Source organism: Procambarus clarkii, chromosome 48 (assembly GCF_040958095.1).
Source record: "Procambarus clarkii isolate CNS0578487 chromosome 48, FALCON_Pclarkii_2.0, whole genome shotgun sequence".
NCBI classification, from domain to species: domain Eukaryota; kingdom Metazoa; phylum Arthropoda; class Malacostraca; order Decapoda; family Cambaridae; genus Procambarus; species Procambarus clarkii.
In genome coordinates this window covers 14,037,459-14,056,304 of record NC_091197.1, presented here as the reverse complement: position 1 = coordinate 14,056,304, position 18,846 = coordinate 14,037,459, and the positions used below count along the sequence as shown (strand labels likewise).

Genomic DNA, 18,846 nt, shown 5'->3' with positions numbered 1-18,846 from the left:
CCTTTCCACATAAGTTGAAAGTGTGTGGGGGTCTGTTTTTACCGATTCCACATTCTATAACCTGGCATTCATTCACATTGAACTCCATTTGCCAGAGGGTGCTCCAAGCACCTATTTTATCTAGATCAATTTTAAGGATTGACAATCGTCTCCTGTCTTCCCCAGTATCTCAGAATCAATTTATCAATTTTATCTTCTGGTTGACATCAGTCAACTGACGTCGACCAAAAGTTAAAACTAACAATATATTATAAGAATAAGAAAAGAACCCGGCCAGGGTTCGAATCCTGGCCGGGTCAATTAAAGTTCTTAGTGATCTATGGCTTGCGTGTTCCTGCAGCTTTCTCACACACACACACACACACACACATATATATATATATATATATATATATATATATATATATATATATATATATATATATATATATATATATATATATATATATATATATATATATATGCGAACAAGCCTGAATGGTCCCCAGGACATATGCAACTGAATATATATATATATATATATATATATATATAGATATATATATATATATATATATATATATGTCGTACCTAGTAGCCAGAACTCACTTCTCAGCCTACTATGCAAGGCCCGATTTGCGTAATAAGCCAAGTTTTCATGAATTAATGTTTTTTCGTCTACCTAACCTACCTAACCTAACCTAACCTAGCTTTTTTTGGCTACCTAACCTAACCTTACCTATATGTATAGGTTAGGTTAGGTTAGGTAGGGTTGGTTAGGTTCGGTCATATATCTACGTTAATTTTAACTCAAAAAAAAAAAAATGACCTCATACATAGTGAAAAGGGTAGCTTTAGCATTTCATAAGAAAAAAATTATAGTAAATACATTAATTCAGGAAAACTTGGCTTATTAGGCAAATCGGGCCTTGAATAGTAGGCTGAGAAGTGAGTTCTGGCTACTAGGTACGACATATATATATATATATATATATATATATATATATATATATATATATATATATATATATATATATATATATATATATATACGTATGACCACGAAGGAAAATGAAACAAGAAAATACTTAAACGGTTTCGTGTAATTCAACATGTCTTCAAAAGTATATACAGTACAATGCAACACAGAGGATGGCAAAATATACTAAATGTCATAAATGTATTTAAACCATGGATTAATTCCAGTGATAATTTTACAAAATTCTTAAAAAAAAAATCCATGTACAAATCTGAAAACCATGTAGAAATTAGATTTTCCCATTGCCATTCCAAATGTCAGTAGATAACACTCATTATTTTTTTCAAAGTAAATAAACAATATTTTATGCATATCTTTACAAGCTTCTGATATTGACAACAATAACAGAAGATACAGGTAATTCATTGTTCATTGTTCTTATAGATTACCTTGTCCATTTGACGAGCTAATTTCTTCGTGATTTACACACACACACACACACACACACACACACACACACACACACACACACACACACACACACACACACACACACACACACACGAATCACGGCCACGTGATTCGTGTAAGAGTCACGGCCTCAGAGTGGGCTCTGCCGCCGGTGGCCGGACGGTCGTCAGCTCGAGCCCAAACGAGTTTACAATTCTTCCTTTAGGAATTTAGATGACTGTCATGCCCTTCAAGAAGACCTGGACAAAATAAGTATATGGAGCACCACTTGGCAAATGGAATTTAATGTTGATAAATGTCATGTTATGGAATGTGGAATAGGAGAACATAGACCCCACACAACCTATATATTATGTGAGAAATCTTTAAAGAATTCTGATAAAGAAAGAGATCTAGGAGTGGTTCTAGATAGAAAACTATCACCTGAGGACCACATAAAGAATATTGTGCAAGGAGCCTATGCTATGCTTTCTAACTTCAGAATTGCATTTAAATACATGGATGGCGATATACTAAAGAAATTGTTCATGACTTTTGTTAGGCCAAAGCTAGAATATGCAGCTGTTGTGTGGTGCCCATATCTTAAGAAGCACATCAACAAACTGGAAAAGGTGCAAAGACATGCTACTAAGTGGCTCCCAGAACTGAAGGGCAAGAGCTACGAGGAGAGGTTAGAAGCATTAAATATGCCAAAACTAGAAGACAGAAGAAAAAGAGGTGATATGATCACTACATACAAAATAGTAACAGGAATTGATAAAATCGACAGGGAAGACTTCCTGAGACCTGGAATTTCAAGAACAAGAGGTCATAGATTTAAACTAGCAAAACACAGATGCCGAAGAAATATAAGAAAATTCACCTTCGCAAATAGAGTGGTAGACGGTTGGAACAAGTTAAGTGAGAAGGTGGTGGAGGCCAAGACCGTCAGTAGTTTCAAAGCGTTATATGACAAAGAGTGCTGGGAAGACGGGACACCACGAGCGTAGCTCTCATCCTGTAACTACACTTAGGTAATTACACACACACACACACACACACACACACACACACACACACACACACACACACACACACACACACACACACACACATTTTGGACTTCGGGACCAAAGAGCCGAAGCTCAACTTTCGCAAGCACAACTATGTGAGTACACACACACACACACACACACACACACACACACACACACACACACACACACACACACACACACACACACACATACAGTGGAAAAATGGAATGCACTTAAGGAACAGGTTGTGGAAGCAAATACTATTTAGAATTTTAAAACTAGGTATGATAGGGAAATAGGACCGTAGTCATTGCTGTAAACAACCGATGCTCGAAAGGCGGGATCCAAGAGTCAATGCTCGATCCTGCAGACACAACTAGGTGAGTACACGCACGCGTGCGCGGGGTCCGGTAGCTGAGTGGACAGCGCACAGGACTAGTAATTCTGAACTCGTAAACATTGAAAAAAAAATGGCCCGGGTTTGATTCCCGGACCAGGCAGAAACAAATGGGCAAAGTTTCTTTCACCCTGAATGCTCCTGGTACCTAGCAGTAAAATAGGTACCTGGGAGTTAGACAGCTGTTACGGAGCTGCTTTCTGTGTGTGTGTGTGTGAAAAAACAACAAAAACAAACACAAAAAATTAGTAAACAGTTGATTGACAGTTGAGAGGCAGGCCGAAAGAGCAAAGCTCAACCCCCGCAAGCACAACTAGGTGAATAAAGGCATTTGATACAGTACCGCACATGAGACTGCTATTCAAACTTGAGAGGCAGGCAGGAGTAAGCGGAAAGGTCCTAGCATGGGCAAGGAGCTACCTTACAGGAAGGAGCCAGAGAGTGACGGTAAAGAGCGAGAAGTCGGACTGGCGAACAGTAACGAGTGGAGTACTTCAAGGATCGGTGCTGGGACCAATTCTATTTCTAATTTACGTTAATGACATGTTTACAGGAGTAGAATCCTACATGTCGATGTTCGCGGATGACGCAAAATTAATGAGAAGAGTTGTAACAGATGAGGATTGTAGGATCCTCCAAGAGGACTTGAACAGGTTGCGGAGATGGTCAGAGAATTAGCTACTAGGGTTCAACACGAACAAATGTAAAGTTATGGAAATGGGATCAGGTGATAGGAGACCAAAGGGACAGTACACAATGAAGGGGAACTGCCTACCTGTGACGTTTCGAGAAAGTGACCTGGGAGTGGACGTAACACCTAATCTAACTCCTGAGGCACATGTAAATAGCATATCGACAGCATCATACTCTACACTGGCAAAAGTTCGAACATCATTCAGAAATCTAAGTGAGGAGGCTTTTAGGGCGCTTTACACTGCCTACGTGAGACCAGCCTTAGAGTATGCCTTCCCATCATGGAGTCCCCACCTGAAGAAACACATAAGGAAACTGGAAAAGGTTAAGAAGTTTGCGACGAGGCTCGTCCCAGAGTAATGAGGAATGGGATATGAAGAGCGCCTGAAGAAACTGAACCTTACGACACTAGAAAAAAAAGGAAGAGAGGAGATATGATAGGAACGTATAAAATACTGAGGGGAATTGACAAAGTGGAAATAGATGAAATGTTCACACGTAATATATTAACAGAACGAGGGAACGAAGCTGGAAACTCAGATGAGTCACAGATATGTTAGGAAGTTTTCTTTTAGCGTGAGAGTAGTGGAAAAATGGAATGCACTTAAGGAGCAGGTTGTGGAAGCAAACTCTATTCATAATTTTAAAACTAGATATGATAGGGAAATGGGACAGGAGTCATTGCTGTAAACAACCGATAGCTAGAAAGGCGGGATCCAAGAGTCAGTGCTCGATTCTGCAGGCACAAATAGGTGAGTACACACACAGAAGGTGTCTCGTGGCTGAGTGGATAGCGCTTGCGGGTCGAAGTCCTAATGGCTTGGGTTCGATTTCCGGCGGAGGCGGAAATCGGTGTGTGACCAGCATGGGCCAGTAAGACCCGTCCTGGTCACACACAATCCCTAGTCACTCTGCAAAGTTGGGTGAAGCTAACGCCAACCGGTTGGTCTTCAATCTTGAACGGACAGACATTATATTTAATAGATATAGATATTTCTTCGTCTGTGATCTAGACTGCGTTATACCCTTGAGAAATGTCCACAAAATCTCCAGCATCTCCCGAGCAGAAAAAAATTGTTTTAGTTTGACCAAAATTCTGCAACAGGCAGTCGTCCTAGCTCTGTTGGTTTTGTATTCCAGACACCTGACTCCGACGACACACCTGACTCCTGCGATTCAGTTGACTCCAACAATGTAGCTGACTCAACGATACTGGTTACTTCAACGACACAGCTGACTCCACTGACACAGCTGACTCCTACATTACAGCTGACCCCAACGATACAATTGACTTGTACCGTTAATTGCACATTCCTAAAATACCTATACGTTCAATAATTTGTACATTCAACACCAATTTTGCTGTTCACAAGAAGATATAAAACTTTTCCTATATAATAATCATTCATTAGTTATTTGTTGCTATTTTGTCAGCGCAAAATATATTTCTGCATTGGCCTACAAATCTAATTGTTAATACAACGTGTTGTAATTGTTGTTTCACTTTGAGCTACAGGCCTATCATCCTTGGGAGTGTTAATAACATTTGCGACCCTAAACCAATCAGCAAACATTCTTCGTGGATTCTGTATATACACCGAGAAACCATTCTCTTCATAAGTGTCGTTATAACACGCGCTCGTTTTCTAAGTCGCTTGAGGTTTCTTCTTCGATAACTTGAGTGATGAGGTGTCCCAGCGCGCCAGTACTGATGAACGACATCCTCCTGTGTTGCAGGTCGTTGACGTAACCTTCGCTGGCGTTGAAGGAGAGCTCCGGAGGGCCGGCCACTGTGCGGCTCAGGGCACCATCTCCACGTCGCTCAGAAGAGCTCCGTTCTCTTTGCTGCGTCGACTTGGAGTCCAAGGCAATCGAGGCAGCCAGAGCCGATGTTGACAGTACAGCCGAAGGTGTGAGCTGGTTTCTGCCGCGAATTCGGTCTCTCAAGTTGCGTCTGAGAACAAAAGATTAAAAAGTGTTAAAATAGATATCAGAATGTACACACACACACACACACACACACACACACACACACACACACACACACACACACACACACACACACACACACACACACACACACAAACAACCCTCCCCTCCAAAACACACACACCATTAGTGTGAACCCAAACAAGAACATATCTAGTAATAAACTAGGAACTCACGGAGGCGTGGTGACGACGTCCTTGCCGTAGACATCAGACACGGTGGACTTGACAGACCACACGTACCTCTGTATCCCCACGCCCGGGGTCAGCACCAGGGACGACTGCAATAACCAAATATAACAATGCTATTAACTTGGACGAGTCACGCAATTGTTTTTCGTTAAGAAATGAGTGTTAAGTACAACAGTAATGAGAAGAAAGATCTAAGCCAGTAACAGAGTTGGGGTATGAGGACAAGGAGCTGGGATACACAGACACAGATTTGGGATATAAGGAACGAATGAAGGTACGGTGCTAACCTTCTTGGATATGCAGACAATGAGTCAGAATAAAGTGGCTGAAGATATGATGAGCAAGACACACTTCCGACATAATAGAAACGACAACGTTGGGCCCTATCCTGGACCAAACAAGTTCACACGACTAGATAATGGTCCAGGACGGACCGCAACGTCGTCGTTTTTTTCCATTTTCTGACGTGTGGTTTGTCATCACAACTTCTTGGATTCTCGGGTATCGAACGCCGACCCAACAAGGAGTGAGGCCGCCGATTTACTAACAAGCCCAAGTGAAAGTAATGGAATATAGCATTCACGGAATTATGTATGGCGACTATTACACAAGGAAGCAAACCTCAGCAACCATCAGCAATGAACTCACATACCACTAGAGTGTTTATCATCTGTTTCTTGTAATTCTGTGTTTAAGCCACTGAACTGATAGGAGTAATTTGCAAAGATGGAGAAGATATACTTTATGATGATCAAACCTTACATTTTGCACCCATTAGAGTTCATGTCTTAAAAATTTTGGTCAAATACGTTAAAATATATACTAAAAATAGACATTTCAATATATCGAAGATCAGCCCACAATACAACTAGAAATTGTTACTTTGTTTCATTATGTTCTTAAAATAATTAACTATTGATTCACTTTACATGAGGTGAATGTAAACAAATATCTGTGATAGTTGCTCACCTTGCGGTTATAGAAGCAGGGGAAGGTGACCCTGAAGGCCCTCCTGAAGGTCTGGTGCATGAGGGCATAGACGATGGGGTTGAGAGCGGGATTGCAGTAGATCATGTACTGCGACACTGTCAACAGGGTCTTGTAGGTCTACTGGGAAGATCACACTCCAAACATTATACTTAAAAAACAAATCTACATTATATAGGCCTCCTGAGTGACTTTGAAAGCTTTTAAACACGTGCCCTATATTGCTCTAGTTAACCATACTGCTATGCCACATTATTTTTCCTTCATTATTGCTTAACTTCCACAGACTCCGTCTTACGTGCTGTTGGTGTGTGCAGAACTCACCTTCTCAGCACTGGTGCTGACGTAGTGACCGGTGTCGTCGATAAAGCTCCTCTGGGCTAACTTGAGGATCTGGAAGGGCAACCAGCAGACGGTGAATACCAGCACCATCGCGAACATCATCCTCACCACCCGCTGCTTGAGGTGCACCATGGCAGGATGCTCTGAAGGTAAGTTCATACGTACTGTATTGTGAACTTACTCGATGATAGGTTAAGAAATAACAGAATGACAGGAGAGAGAGAGAGATAATGAGATGGCCACACCCAATAAGAGTTGCAACTGCTTAGAATATATAGGGTTCCCTCCCCCCTCCATACCAGAATATATATCCAGTTGATTGTTTATTTCTTGCCGGAAAGTTGCTCAGTTGAATGTAACTAGGTCAATATAAATGTAAATGGCTTTGCTTCAAAATATTGGGGTCGAGTTCCCGAACCAGTTGTGTATCTAACCCTTCCATCCGCGGGATGGGTTCTGGGTGCTTCTGCTGCCCTCCCACCACCACCACCAGAGGGATGGGTGTCTTGTCTTGAAACAAATGTAACTGGCTTAGAAAATATACGATTAATAAACAAAATTAAAACGACACAACACTATAATGATACCCCTAATACGGAATACTTAAGGAATAGCATTTGGTACACTCACCAGCTGTCACTGACCACACACCTTATCTTGAGGTTACCTTGAGGTGCTTCCGGGGCTTAGCGTCCCCGCGGCCCGGTCGTCGACCAGGCCTCCTGGTTGCTGGACTGGTCAACCAGGCTGTTGGACGCGGCTGCTCGCAGCCTGACGTATGAGTCACAGCCTGGTTGATCAGGTATATTCACACACACACACACACCCCCAGCAGTCACTCTGTATACATTAGATCCAGTGTATTACACCCACCTCTTCGGCTAATCGTCCCCTTGAATTTAACTTGTTTGAAGTAGAAAAATATGGTGGTGTAGGAGATGACCATCACACCAAGGGGGAACCAGTTGAGGCCGAGGATGCTTACTTTCCACCATATCCTTATCTTGTCATCTTCCTCTCCACATATCCTCTCCGTCAGGTCCTTCCACACACGCTCCTGTGTGTGTGGAGTTAAAAATGAGTTGATGTTAGCTTCGTAGAGTATGTGCGAAATGGGTTCATTGAGTAGATCTACTGCGAGCTCTGGATGTAGTGTTACAGTGTAATAACTTAGACCATTAGGTCTGTTCTCTCTGGATGCCATTGGCCTAATACATGGTCTGGATACAGGATGACGTATGCATAAAGTTTGCTCTGGATACAAGATGGCAAAGACCTACTGCACACCCTGGATGCATGAAGGCGTAGGCTACTGTAGGCTTTGGATACAGGATGACAAAGCGTTATAATGTAAGCACATGAATTTGTCTCATAAATAAGTAGGAAACCCTCACGCTGTTTCAACAGCTTGAAGTCCCTCACACAAGCTGCTGGGGTTTGTTTACTTGTGTTTGAAATGTTGAACAGTTTATCCTAATTAACGCAAATTTGTTTACCTGTGTTTGAAAGGGTGAACAATTTATCCTAAGCCACTTAACTGGCTTTGTGTAGTAGCTATGATACAGACTGTCAGCTTCCTTACAACAATTAAAGGCCGCCTCAAGCTTTAAAACATATCTTTTATCCAGAGAAAATAATTATAAATTTAGTTTTATGTTGACACGTTTTAATAAAAGTTGCAATTCGCACCAAAGAAATAATACTACTTTATTATGTATTGACTTAACGTAATATGTTTAAAACTATGTTTAATGCTATATGTTTAGTGTTATGTTTAATGCTATGTTTAATACTACGTTTAATTATCTGTTTTATATAGTTTAATACTATTTTTAATGCAATGTTCAGTGTTATGTTTAATGCAATGTTCAGTGTTATGTTTAATGCCATGTTCAGTGCTATGTTTTGTACTATGTGTAATGCTTTGTTTAATGCTCTATTTAATACTGTATAATGCTATATTTAATAACATGTTCAATGTTATGTTTAAAGCTATGTATAACATTATATTTAATGCTATGACCGATGCTATACATTTTCTTATCTCTGTTAATCAAGCGTTAATACACAAGTTATTTGAAGATGAAAGCGCTCAATTTGAATTGCTGTATAGAGAGCCCAGAAGACCTTACCGAGTACACCCTGTAGAAGCCGAAGGGCAGAGCGAGAAGGCCAGCCAGGAGCCAGACGGAGGCGATGATGGCGACGGCGTGGCGACGCTTCAGGTGCTGGTGGAAGGGCGACACCACCCCCACCATACGGTCGAAGCTGATGATGGCCAGGGAGGTGACGCTCGCCATCATCACCAACACTGCCGGCACAAGGGTTACCCATCACCATCCTCGGTCCATGTATGGCTTGGAAAGCTTCAAGATTGTATAGTACATGGCAGGGATATGAGGAGTCGTTGTTGTTTAAGATTCGCTACTTGGAACAAAAAGTTCCAAGTAGGACGGGCTGTGGTGAGCCCGTAGTGGACTTACCTGGCACAGGAGCGGGGCTGTCCTATGAGACGATAGGGACGGAGATATGGGGACTAATCAAGATAGTGTGGATATGAAGACAAGATGGGAGAAGGATTATGAGGACAGGATAGGGCTGGGTAATTGTCACTAGGCCTATTGTACACACCTACTCTTCAATGCGCCAGCTCCCTATAGACAAATCTAAATAATTAAACTAAAAGGAAAAAACATTGCCGCCAACGATGTCCAGAAACACCAAAACGAGAGTAGACACTATTTGTAGATAAGTCTTTGACCGCAGTAATTTCTATCGGATATCGAAGGACGGTGCTTATAAAGGGTAAAAATGAGAAAGATGCTGTTAGGGATGTGTGAGGTAAAGCAGATTAGGGAGGAGTGAGATAAAGCAGGTCGTAATTTCTATTCAGGTCATTGGGGTTGCAACGGTGGATTTTCCCGGATTCTGTAGAATGATGCTGTGTTTTATGACTACATATATTTTTTTGATTGAAGGTATATTTTTGAATGGAAAAACACTATGATAAAAAATGTGTTTTTATATGTAAAGCGATATCCATCTCTCCCGTTATTTCTCTTTCTTTTTAATATCTCTCTGAATTTTGGGGTTCAGCTCCAGCAACCTTTTTCCACTCACACTCACAAGATGAGTATGGGGTGCATAATAAATGAACTAAACTAAAAAAATGTCTTTCTGTCCATCTTTGTGTGTGTGTGTACTCACTTGTTTGTGACTGCAGGATTGAGTTCTAGCTCATGGACCCCGCTTTTCTAGCTGTTGGTTGTCTAGACCTTTTTCCATATCATACCTGCTTTTAAAGTTATGAATGGAGTTTGCCTTTACAACCTGCTCCTTTACGTCATTCCACTTGCGTCCCCTTACGCTAAAGGAAAACTTTCTAACATCCCTATGACACATCTAAGTCTTAAGCTTCCATCCGTGCCCCCCTTGTCTCTGTTGATTTTCATTGTAAACAATTCCTGTTTCCACCCTGTCAATCCCTCTAGGTATTTTATACGTCTGCATCATGTCCCCCCAGTCCCTCCTGCTCTCTAATGCCGTCAGGTTTAGTTCCTTCAGTCTCTCTTCGTACTTCATCTCTCGCAACTCTGGGACGAGTCTCGTTGCAAACTTCTGCACTTTTCCGAGCTTCTTTATGTTTTTTTTAGATTGGGGCTCCAAGATATAAGGCGACATACTCTAAGACTGACCTTACATAGGCGGTATATAGTGATCTAAAAGTTTCCTTATTCCAGTTTCTGAAGGATGTTTTGACTTTTACCAGCATAGAGTATGCGGCTGACGTTATTCTATTTATATGAGCCTCTGGAGTTAGGTTTGGTGTTATGTTCACTCCCAGATCCTTTTTTTTCTAGTCGTTATAGGGAAGTAGTTTCCCTTCATCACGTATCGGCCTTTCGGTCTCCTGGCTCCTGATCCCATTTCCATCACCTCACTTGCTTGTGTTGAACTCTAGAAGCCATTTCTAGGACCAGCTCTGCAACCTGTTCAAGTCATCCTGGAGAATCTTACAATCCTCATCTGTCTCAATCCTCACTAGTTTTGCGTTATCTGCAATCATTGGCATATAAGACTCAACTCCTACAGTCAAGTCGTTTTTATATTAATGAGGAACCCAGCACCGATCCTTGAGACACCAACGCCAGTCCGACTCCTCGCCCCTCACTCTCACTGACACCTGTCCGTTAGGTGGATATGTGTGTAATTACCTAAGTGTTGTTACAGGATGAGAGCTACGCTCGTGGTGTCCCGTCTTCCCAGCACTGTCATATAACGCTTGGGTCCTGGATTCATATATCATTTGATCATAAGGAAATTTCATGCGTCTTGTTAAATGCACTTCTTTTTTTTTTACTATTTCATTTTGAAGGACATGGCAGTCCACTAGGTGTTCTTCCCAGTAACTTATTGTCTGTTCAGATAGCTGCAGCTCGATCAACAGTATCTTTTCTACATGATATTTGTTGCTCAGTCATAACAATTGTTGTATGGTCTTGCAGAAAGCCAAACTGCCCACACGTTGTCCTTTTTTTCCATGATGTTTTATCCTTTTAGTTTATATATCCTTTGTTTCATTGATTTGGCTACCACATTTGTCACTAATGGCAATTGTTTATAGTTTAGTGAGCCTTCTGTCACCTTTTTTTATGAATTGGGAATATATTTGTCCATTTCCGTATTTCTGCAAGGTTTCCTGTTTGTAAAGATGACTGGGAAAGTAATCCACTGACCGCTTTCTGTCTGCCTAAATGCAAACGTAAGAGAAAGAGAGGGACAGCCAGGATGGAGACGCTGCATTTACGAATATCGTGTTTTAATACATTGTTACAGCTGGAGTTGCTGAAATATGTTTCCTAAAGAAGTCCATTTATATAAGACTTATACTGAAGACTAGTCGCAATAACGTGGCTGAAAATCAGACACCCAACCCACTCATCTGAAAATATAGGAACATCGTTACGTCTTTTATTTTCAGATTTGTGGGTTGGGTGCATAATTATATTGAAAAAAAATTACGATTGCTGTGCCTAAAAGGGGCCAAACAGCTGAGTGGACAGCGCTTCGGATTCGTAGTCCTGAGGTACCGGATTCGATCCCCGGTGGAGGCAGAAACAAATGGGCAGAGTTTCTTTCACCCTGATGTCACTGTTCACCTAGCAGTAAATAGGTACCTGGGAGTTAGACAGCTGCTACGGGCTGCTTCCTGGGGATGTGTAACAAAAAGGAAGCCTGGTCGAGGACTGGGCCGCGGGGACGCTAAACCCCGAAATTATCTCAAGATAGCCCACTGAAGAATTTCCCAGACATAGAATACACAAGCAACCTTCAAATGATATAAGCATTCACGGATATAAAAACATGAATAACTTGCTATTTGACCTTCCAAACACCATCCAGTTTACTTACTGAGTATGTAACCTTCAAGATGACACCAGACTTCACCCAGCACCCAGAAGTAGCTGGTATCTCGGATGGTGAAGGGTATGGGCCCAGCGAGGGCCAGGAGGAGGTCGGCCACCGACATGTTGAGGATGAAGTGGTTGACGGAGGTGCGAAGCAGCAGACGGTTCTTGAGCAGGATGATGATGACGGAGAGGTTGCCCAAGAAGGCCACCAGCATCACCAGGATGGCGTACGTCCATCTCACTCCCAGATCCCAACTCGCCAGTTTCGTTATGTTTACTCTGTCTGTAAAATTGTAGTTAATAAAACAAATAGTCACGTTGTTACTGGATGTGCAGCAGTTAGGATCACAGATCATTTTCAAGTTGTTGATGTCAGTTCCTGTGACGACATCGTTGTGGACGCCCGCCGCACTTCCCATACTCGATAACATTGCTGCTACCACCATTAGTCAAACTGCAATTTGCAATACATATGGAATGCTCTTGATATTGCTTATGTAATATATATCAAGATCGCCCACTTGTAACACATTATTGTTTTCAAAATAAACTTCGTATTTATTCAAGTTTATACCAAACTTCGAATTTATTCAAGTTTATACCAAACTTCGAATTTATTCAAGTTTATTGCGTCTTGTGTTAGATGATCGTCCAAGCAGATTCGTTCCGAATTCTTTGTTGCAGTAATTGTAACACCTAATCGTTAACATTTCCAGGACAAAATCATAAAAATATGCTACTCGGATTATTTCATTAAATCAAACACCAAAAAGTTGTTAGTTGTTCATTATCCAAAATAAAACTTAAAAAAGCACTTGTGTTTGTTAATGTCACACACACGCACAGTAAAGTATGAGGAAGTGCAGTAAAGAGGGTTGTTGGTGGACTGGGCGAGCAGAGGTCTTGTGACCGAGGCGCTGATGGACTCACTCGCTCCCTTTACACCTTATCTTACACCTCTTCCCCTTCACCTGGATTCAGAACAATTCACTCGTGATTTCTGTACTCTGATATATTTTTCACACTACTACCAATTAGTACAAATATTTAGAATGTTTTACCGGAACAAAGGTTTCCTGATCAGTTGTGTTTTATGCCAGGGGCCAGAGGCTAGAGCACGACAGGCTAGTGCGGCCAAACTTGTAAACACGAACGAAACCTTAAGAGCTAGAGTCGCCACGAAGACGTCTCTTATCGGTCTCTCGTATATAAGATGCTGATAAGGTATGAAAGATTACTCGGTAATGTGTTTAATATCTTTCCCGGTATATATACCGTCTGTCCCCTTTGTGTGTGTGTATATATATAATATGGCATTATTTGGCACCGATATTTCATTAACATGTTAGGGCCGCATAAGCATCAAGTGTTCGTAAAGCTGCCACTTCCCTAGTTCAGGCTGCTGCCTGAATATTAGCAGCAGGTGTAGAGGGCAACACACACGTCTTTCTTCAGGACTTTAGGTGAGCATTCGAGCAGCAGATTGCTCGCCAGTCAGTTGCACTTTTTTACAGGGCAACAACATGTGAGTCCTCCTATTGTTACACTTGGGGGCACACAAGCTGCTAGTTACAATAATACCTTGGAAACAGTCTTTCTTGTAGGCATGAGTTATTGAATATAACCGATAGGGCCAGATCAATTATTCTAGCGCGAATCTTTTCTGGAGTTGTTATGTTCCTTACTTGGGAAGAAAGTGTTGAAAAAATTAACTTTTTTCAATTTTCATTTTAAAATTTTATTTGGACTGATGTGTGTGCGGCCGAAGAAAGTCTTTCACAGAAGCTCAACAGTTACTCATTGTATTGTTGTTGATGTTATAAATTCAGCTACTCGGAACAAGTTCCAAGTAGCACGGGCTATGGTGAGCCCGTAACTTACCTGGCACAGGAGCGGGGGGTACTCATAGTATCTGGGATTACAATATATACACCGTATATAATGAAGTGAATTGAGGTATTACACATTTGATGTCGATAAGGGCAGTAGATGGGGTGTGTGGATGAAGTTCTGTCTTGATCTAGGTGTGATCTTATGGTGATAATATTGTAGCAACTTTATTAAGTCGTAATATACTTGCTTCAAACTCTCATTAGCTTAAGTGCAGATAATTAAGTGTTTCTATTAATTCTTCATAACCTCTCTCTAAAAGTTCCACATTCCAAGAAGTTCTACATTAATCCTAGTCCACTAATTACAATTAATATCTTCCTAAGTGTAAACTAATCACAATTAATATCTTCCCCCCTGCTAGATGTTGGTCAGTTTGGCAAGGTGAGAAGCTTGTAACATAAGCCGTTGACAGCAGATCGTAATCCCTCTTGGGTGGCTTAGTCTTCATCAATCAATAGATCGTAGTCCAGTTACAGCCCCGCTCCTGTGCCAGGTAAGTCCACTACGGGCTCACCATAGCCCGTGCTACTTTTTTGTTCCGAGTAGCTGAATCTAAAACAACAGCAACAAGATCGTAGTCAGTGTAACTCCAATAGCACAATGTAACACTTGTCGAGTCTAGTTCCTCTATTCTCAAGACGCTATAGCCTCGTCACACAGCAGACAGACAGATTCAGGCCGTATCAAGTTTCCACGCTCTCGTCCCGCATTCGAGCTCTCCTATCCCGCCCACATTCGAGCTCCATGCTCTCACCTCGCACCCGAGCTCTCTGCCTCCGGCCTCACTGAAGCTCCCTGCTCCGAGCCTCATCTCATCTACTTCGGCACGAGACTACATTGCCAACAACCAACTGCTGTAACAGTTGACTATATTAAGTATAAAAAACACTAAATTCTTTGATACTTATCATCCAAATATGTACAAGTAAATATGCGTTACAATATGTGCACGCAAGTTTGAGTGCTAAGAGTAGCTCAACTTGAAGACAGGTAGCAAATTATTCATAAGAGCTGCTCTTTTATGGTAAGAACCATCCGTGTCGCAACAGTGGTGACACCTGCAGCAACACCGGTGGGGAGAGCGGAGGTAGCCACGAGCACAGGTAGTTTGGCAGTGATGTTCTATGCTGAACATGAAGAATGGTACAGTGATCGTCAATGTATAGAATGAGGAAGGTGGTAAGCCATATATGCACTCACCTTCCACACATTATGCTCAGAAGAGAGAGGCAAGAACTAATAGTGGACTCAGCAGAAAGCCTTCTAGTCGTTGGACTTGGAGTTGGGTGTGTGATAATACAGCCCATCATAAAAAAAAGTCAAATTTTCGTTAATACAACCGTTAAACATTTTGTTTACAACGTGTCCTCGAGCAATATTCATTCCATTCAGCGGCCGACCCACCAAAAAGCATTCATCAATTTTAACATGTTGTTCATTTCAAAATATGAAGTGTCTTAAATGTAAATTAATATTATTATATAATGTCATATTGTGAATATTTAGCCGTAGATTAGGTTAGGTGTTTAGGTTCTTTTTGATACTATTGTAACCTGTCGTTATGTTAGGTTCGTTCAGGCGGCGGTCGACCCCCACAGACGCATTCATAAATTTGTACATGCTGTTCATTCAAAACGGGAATTTTCTGAAATATAAATTAATATTATTATATATTAGCATATTGTGCATATATAAGCATAGGTTAGGTTAGGTGTTTAGCTTCTGTTGGCGATTATTTGTATTTGTGGTACGTGGGGTGAAGCATTTACAGCGTTGTGATTCGAACAAAATTCGTCAGTGAAGCATTTGTTCCGGAAGTGTTCGAACGAAATCAGTTGTGAGTCGTGTGTAAACCGTTTTTCATTCATAAACAGGGGGTTTAGCGTGTGCATAAAACAGCCTGTCCTCCAAACAAAGACCCCCAAACGTGATTCTATGCACCCGCCAAACCCCCTGTTTATGAATGAAAAACTGTTTACACACGACTCACAACTGATTTCGTTCGAACACTTCCGGAACAAATGCTTCACTGACGAATTTTGTTCGAACCACAACGCTGTAAATGCATCACCCACGTACTACAAATACAAATAATCGCCAACAGAAGCTAAACACCTAACCTAACCTATGCCTAACTTTACATAGAAATTTAATATATAATAATATTTACTTAAATATAAAAATAAACCAATTTTGAGTACACAGAATATTAGCATTGACGAATGCGGGTGGGGAAAGGGGACGGCCGCCGCTCTAACAAGCCTGGCCTCAGGACAGGTTGACAGTATCCCACCTACATAGCTGATCTTATACAAGGTTCAAGTGGGACATTTCCGGTACTCGACGAAGTAATCAGAGATGTCGCCAGTGTTTCCGTACTTATCTGGGCGGGTGGATGTTGCAAGCATTATTACTGTTCGCTTCTGGAGTATATCTAGGGCGGGTTCTGAGGCTTCTGTTGTCCAAGTCTTGGGGCGGCCTGCAGATTAAACCACCCAAGAAGTGACACGGGCATGAATAGCCCGTAAGTGGAGGCCCTTTGGAGCCATTACCCTGGCCTGCAGGGGCGGCCTGCAGGCCAATATCTTCACTACAACCCGGCTGGTCCTGCACTTCTTTCAGTAACGTGTCTAATTGTTTCTTGAATAAATACACATTTGTTCCGGCAATATTTTTTATGCTTTCCGAGCGGATATTGAATGGCTGTTGACCTCTTGAGCTGTGTAGATGGATGTGTCAAGTGTCGCCGGACTCCTTATGTGGATAAATTTAACCATTGTTAGAGCAAGGTTCAGATTCGTAAATAACTATGTCAAAAGTACACAAATTAAAATATAAATGAAATTATTAATGTGTGGTGTTTATTGTTTGTCTGAGAAAGTAACTCAAATATGTTAGTAAAAAGTTTTATAATATTGCTTCATCATGGCTCCTTATCTTTAGAGTTCAAATGGGTCACCGTATCCATATCACTAAGTGAGGTACTATATGACTATTCATAATCTTTAATAATAAGTGACTGTTGTCTATTCTTACATTAAGAACTAAACGCCATGTGTTGTTTTTCTTAAGCAAACACACACACACATTATTATTATTAATATATATATATATATATATATATATATATATATATATATATATATATATATATATATATATATATATATATATCATTCGCCAGGGCAATGGGAGCCTCGAACATGCAATCTCCAACATGAGAGACGAGTGCTCTACCGACTGAGCCAACAATTAATAATTTATGACACGAACTTATATGACAAGACCAAAATAAAATCACCACCACTGCGTCCCTTCAAGGAGAACTCTTATCGGAAGCAAATAAAAAGAGAGGCAACCACAGGAGTAACGCCCTAGATAATAAACACCAAGACGCAGCCAAGCATCTTAAATCCGTGGAGAACATCACAATCCGGAGAGCCGATGTCTGACTCAAAGTATGTGAATAATTCTGCTGACAGCGTTTACATTACTCAGGTCTACATCAGCAGATGATCCAAACTCCCAGAAGTACTTGCAGCCCAGTCTAAGCCTAGCAGTAGTAACATCTAGAAGTCTGCTAACCTTATTGACCATGTGCCTATATAACTCTTTCCATCCACCTTCCACAGGATGGGTATAGGGTGTATAATAAATGAATGAAGGAGTAACATGTCTCACATTAATGAGTAGCTACGTTTAACTCACTGCCAGGTCCCATCAGTAGCTGGATGAACATTAAGGGACTGGTTATCAGTTAACGGATCTAACACTAAGCGCCCTATTTAAGTACTTGATGGGCTACCATACTTATCCACAGATCTCCAGTATCAGCTATTGGTACTGGTAATGGCTCCAAAGGGCCTCCACTTACGGGCTATTCATGCCCGTGCCACTTCTTGGGTGGTTTAATCTTCATCAGTCATCAACCATACTTAGCATACAAAATAGAAATCAAATCTAATTAGCGATTCTACAAACTGAGTTATATTTAAAATAGTTAACATAAGATTGCAGTAACCTAAATCCTTCACAGCAGTGAGTACTCGGCCGTATCTCACCTTTCTAATATAAGTGTACAGAGATATTTAAATCACCGTGTGTAAATAGGCAATTAACACTAGCCTACTTAACTAATTCGATATCAACAGGGCTCTTGAATTTACCGATGCTATTGTGAGTAGAAAATCGAACTTGACGCGCGTAACACGTATGGTATAGAAAACAGGACTAGGCAGCCACGGCGCTAGCAAACGTTTGCAGCAATGTTAAACGTGACTGTCATCAATTAGCAGCCATGTTAAACACCGTTAACAGGAGTGAGTTGAACATGGTCAACAGGCTTGTGTGTGTGTGTGTTGGTCGCTGAGAGTGGGGTGGTGGTGGAGGCTATCAGGTCTCTGGGCACACCTGACCTCGCGCTGCAGGGGGCCGAACAGTACCGGTGGGGTCCCTCTTTATCACCGCCCGGCATAACTTCCATTGATATCAACGGCTC

The 18,846-nt window shown here is 41.4% G+C and overlaps 1 protein-coding gene across 2 annotated transcripts; it reads right to left on the bottom strand.

Annotated features, from left to right (window-relative positions):
- Nucleotides 1-1,064: 1,064 nt before the first annotated feature.
- LOC123764794 (neuropeptide Y receptor type 2) lies at nt 1,065-13,599 on the bottom strand. Of its 2 annotated transcripts, XM_045752938.2 has the most exons (8): nt 13,517-13,599; nt 12,457-12,738; nt 9,177-9,355; nt 7,918-8,101; nt 7,027-7,187; nt 6,685-6,822; nt 5,701-5,804; nt 1,065-5,489 (listed from the first exon to the last, which is right to left on the bottom strand). In XM_045752938.2, the coding sequence occupies exons 2-8, from the start codon at nt 12,668-12,670 to the stop codon at nt 5,162-5,164; spliced, it is 1,308 nt and encodes a 435-aa protein (XP_045608894.2). In that variant the 5' UTR covers nt 12,671-12,738; nt 13,517-13,599; the 3' UTR covers nt 1,065-5,161. The 2 variants fall into 2 exon arrangements, with proteins under 2 accessions (XP_045608894.2, XP_045608893.2); XM_045752937.2 differs by lacking the exon at nt 13,517-13,599 and having other exon boundaries at nt 12,457-13,484.
- Between the last annotated feature and the right edge of the window lie 5,247 nt (nt 13,600-18,846).

What these genes read in the sequence shown, in the direction of transcription:
- LOC123764794 (XM_045752937.2), bottom strand. Translation starts at nt 12,901, where the DNA reads ATGGTGGTAGCAGCAATGTTATCGAGTATGGGAAGTGCGGCGGGCGTC. An exon ending in TCTTGAAGGTTACATACTCA is followed by an intron (nt 9,356 to 12,456) that starts GTAAGTAAACTG and finishes TTGTGCCGGCAG; the next exon opens with TGTTGGTGATGATGGCGAGC. An exon ending in GCTTCTACAGGGTGTACTCG is followed by an intron (nt 8,102 to 9,176) that starts GTAAGGTCTTCT and finishes CCACACACACAG; the next exon opens with GAGCGTGTGTGGAAGGACCT.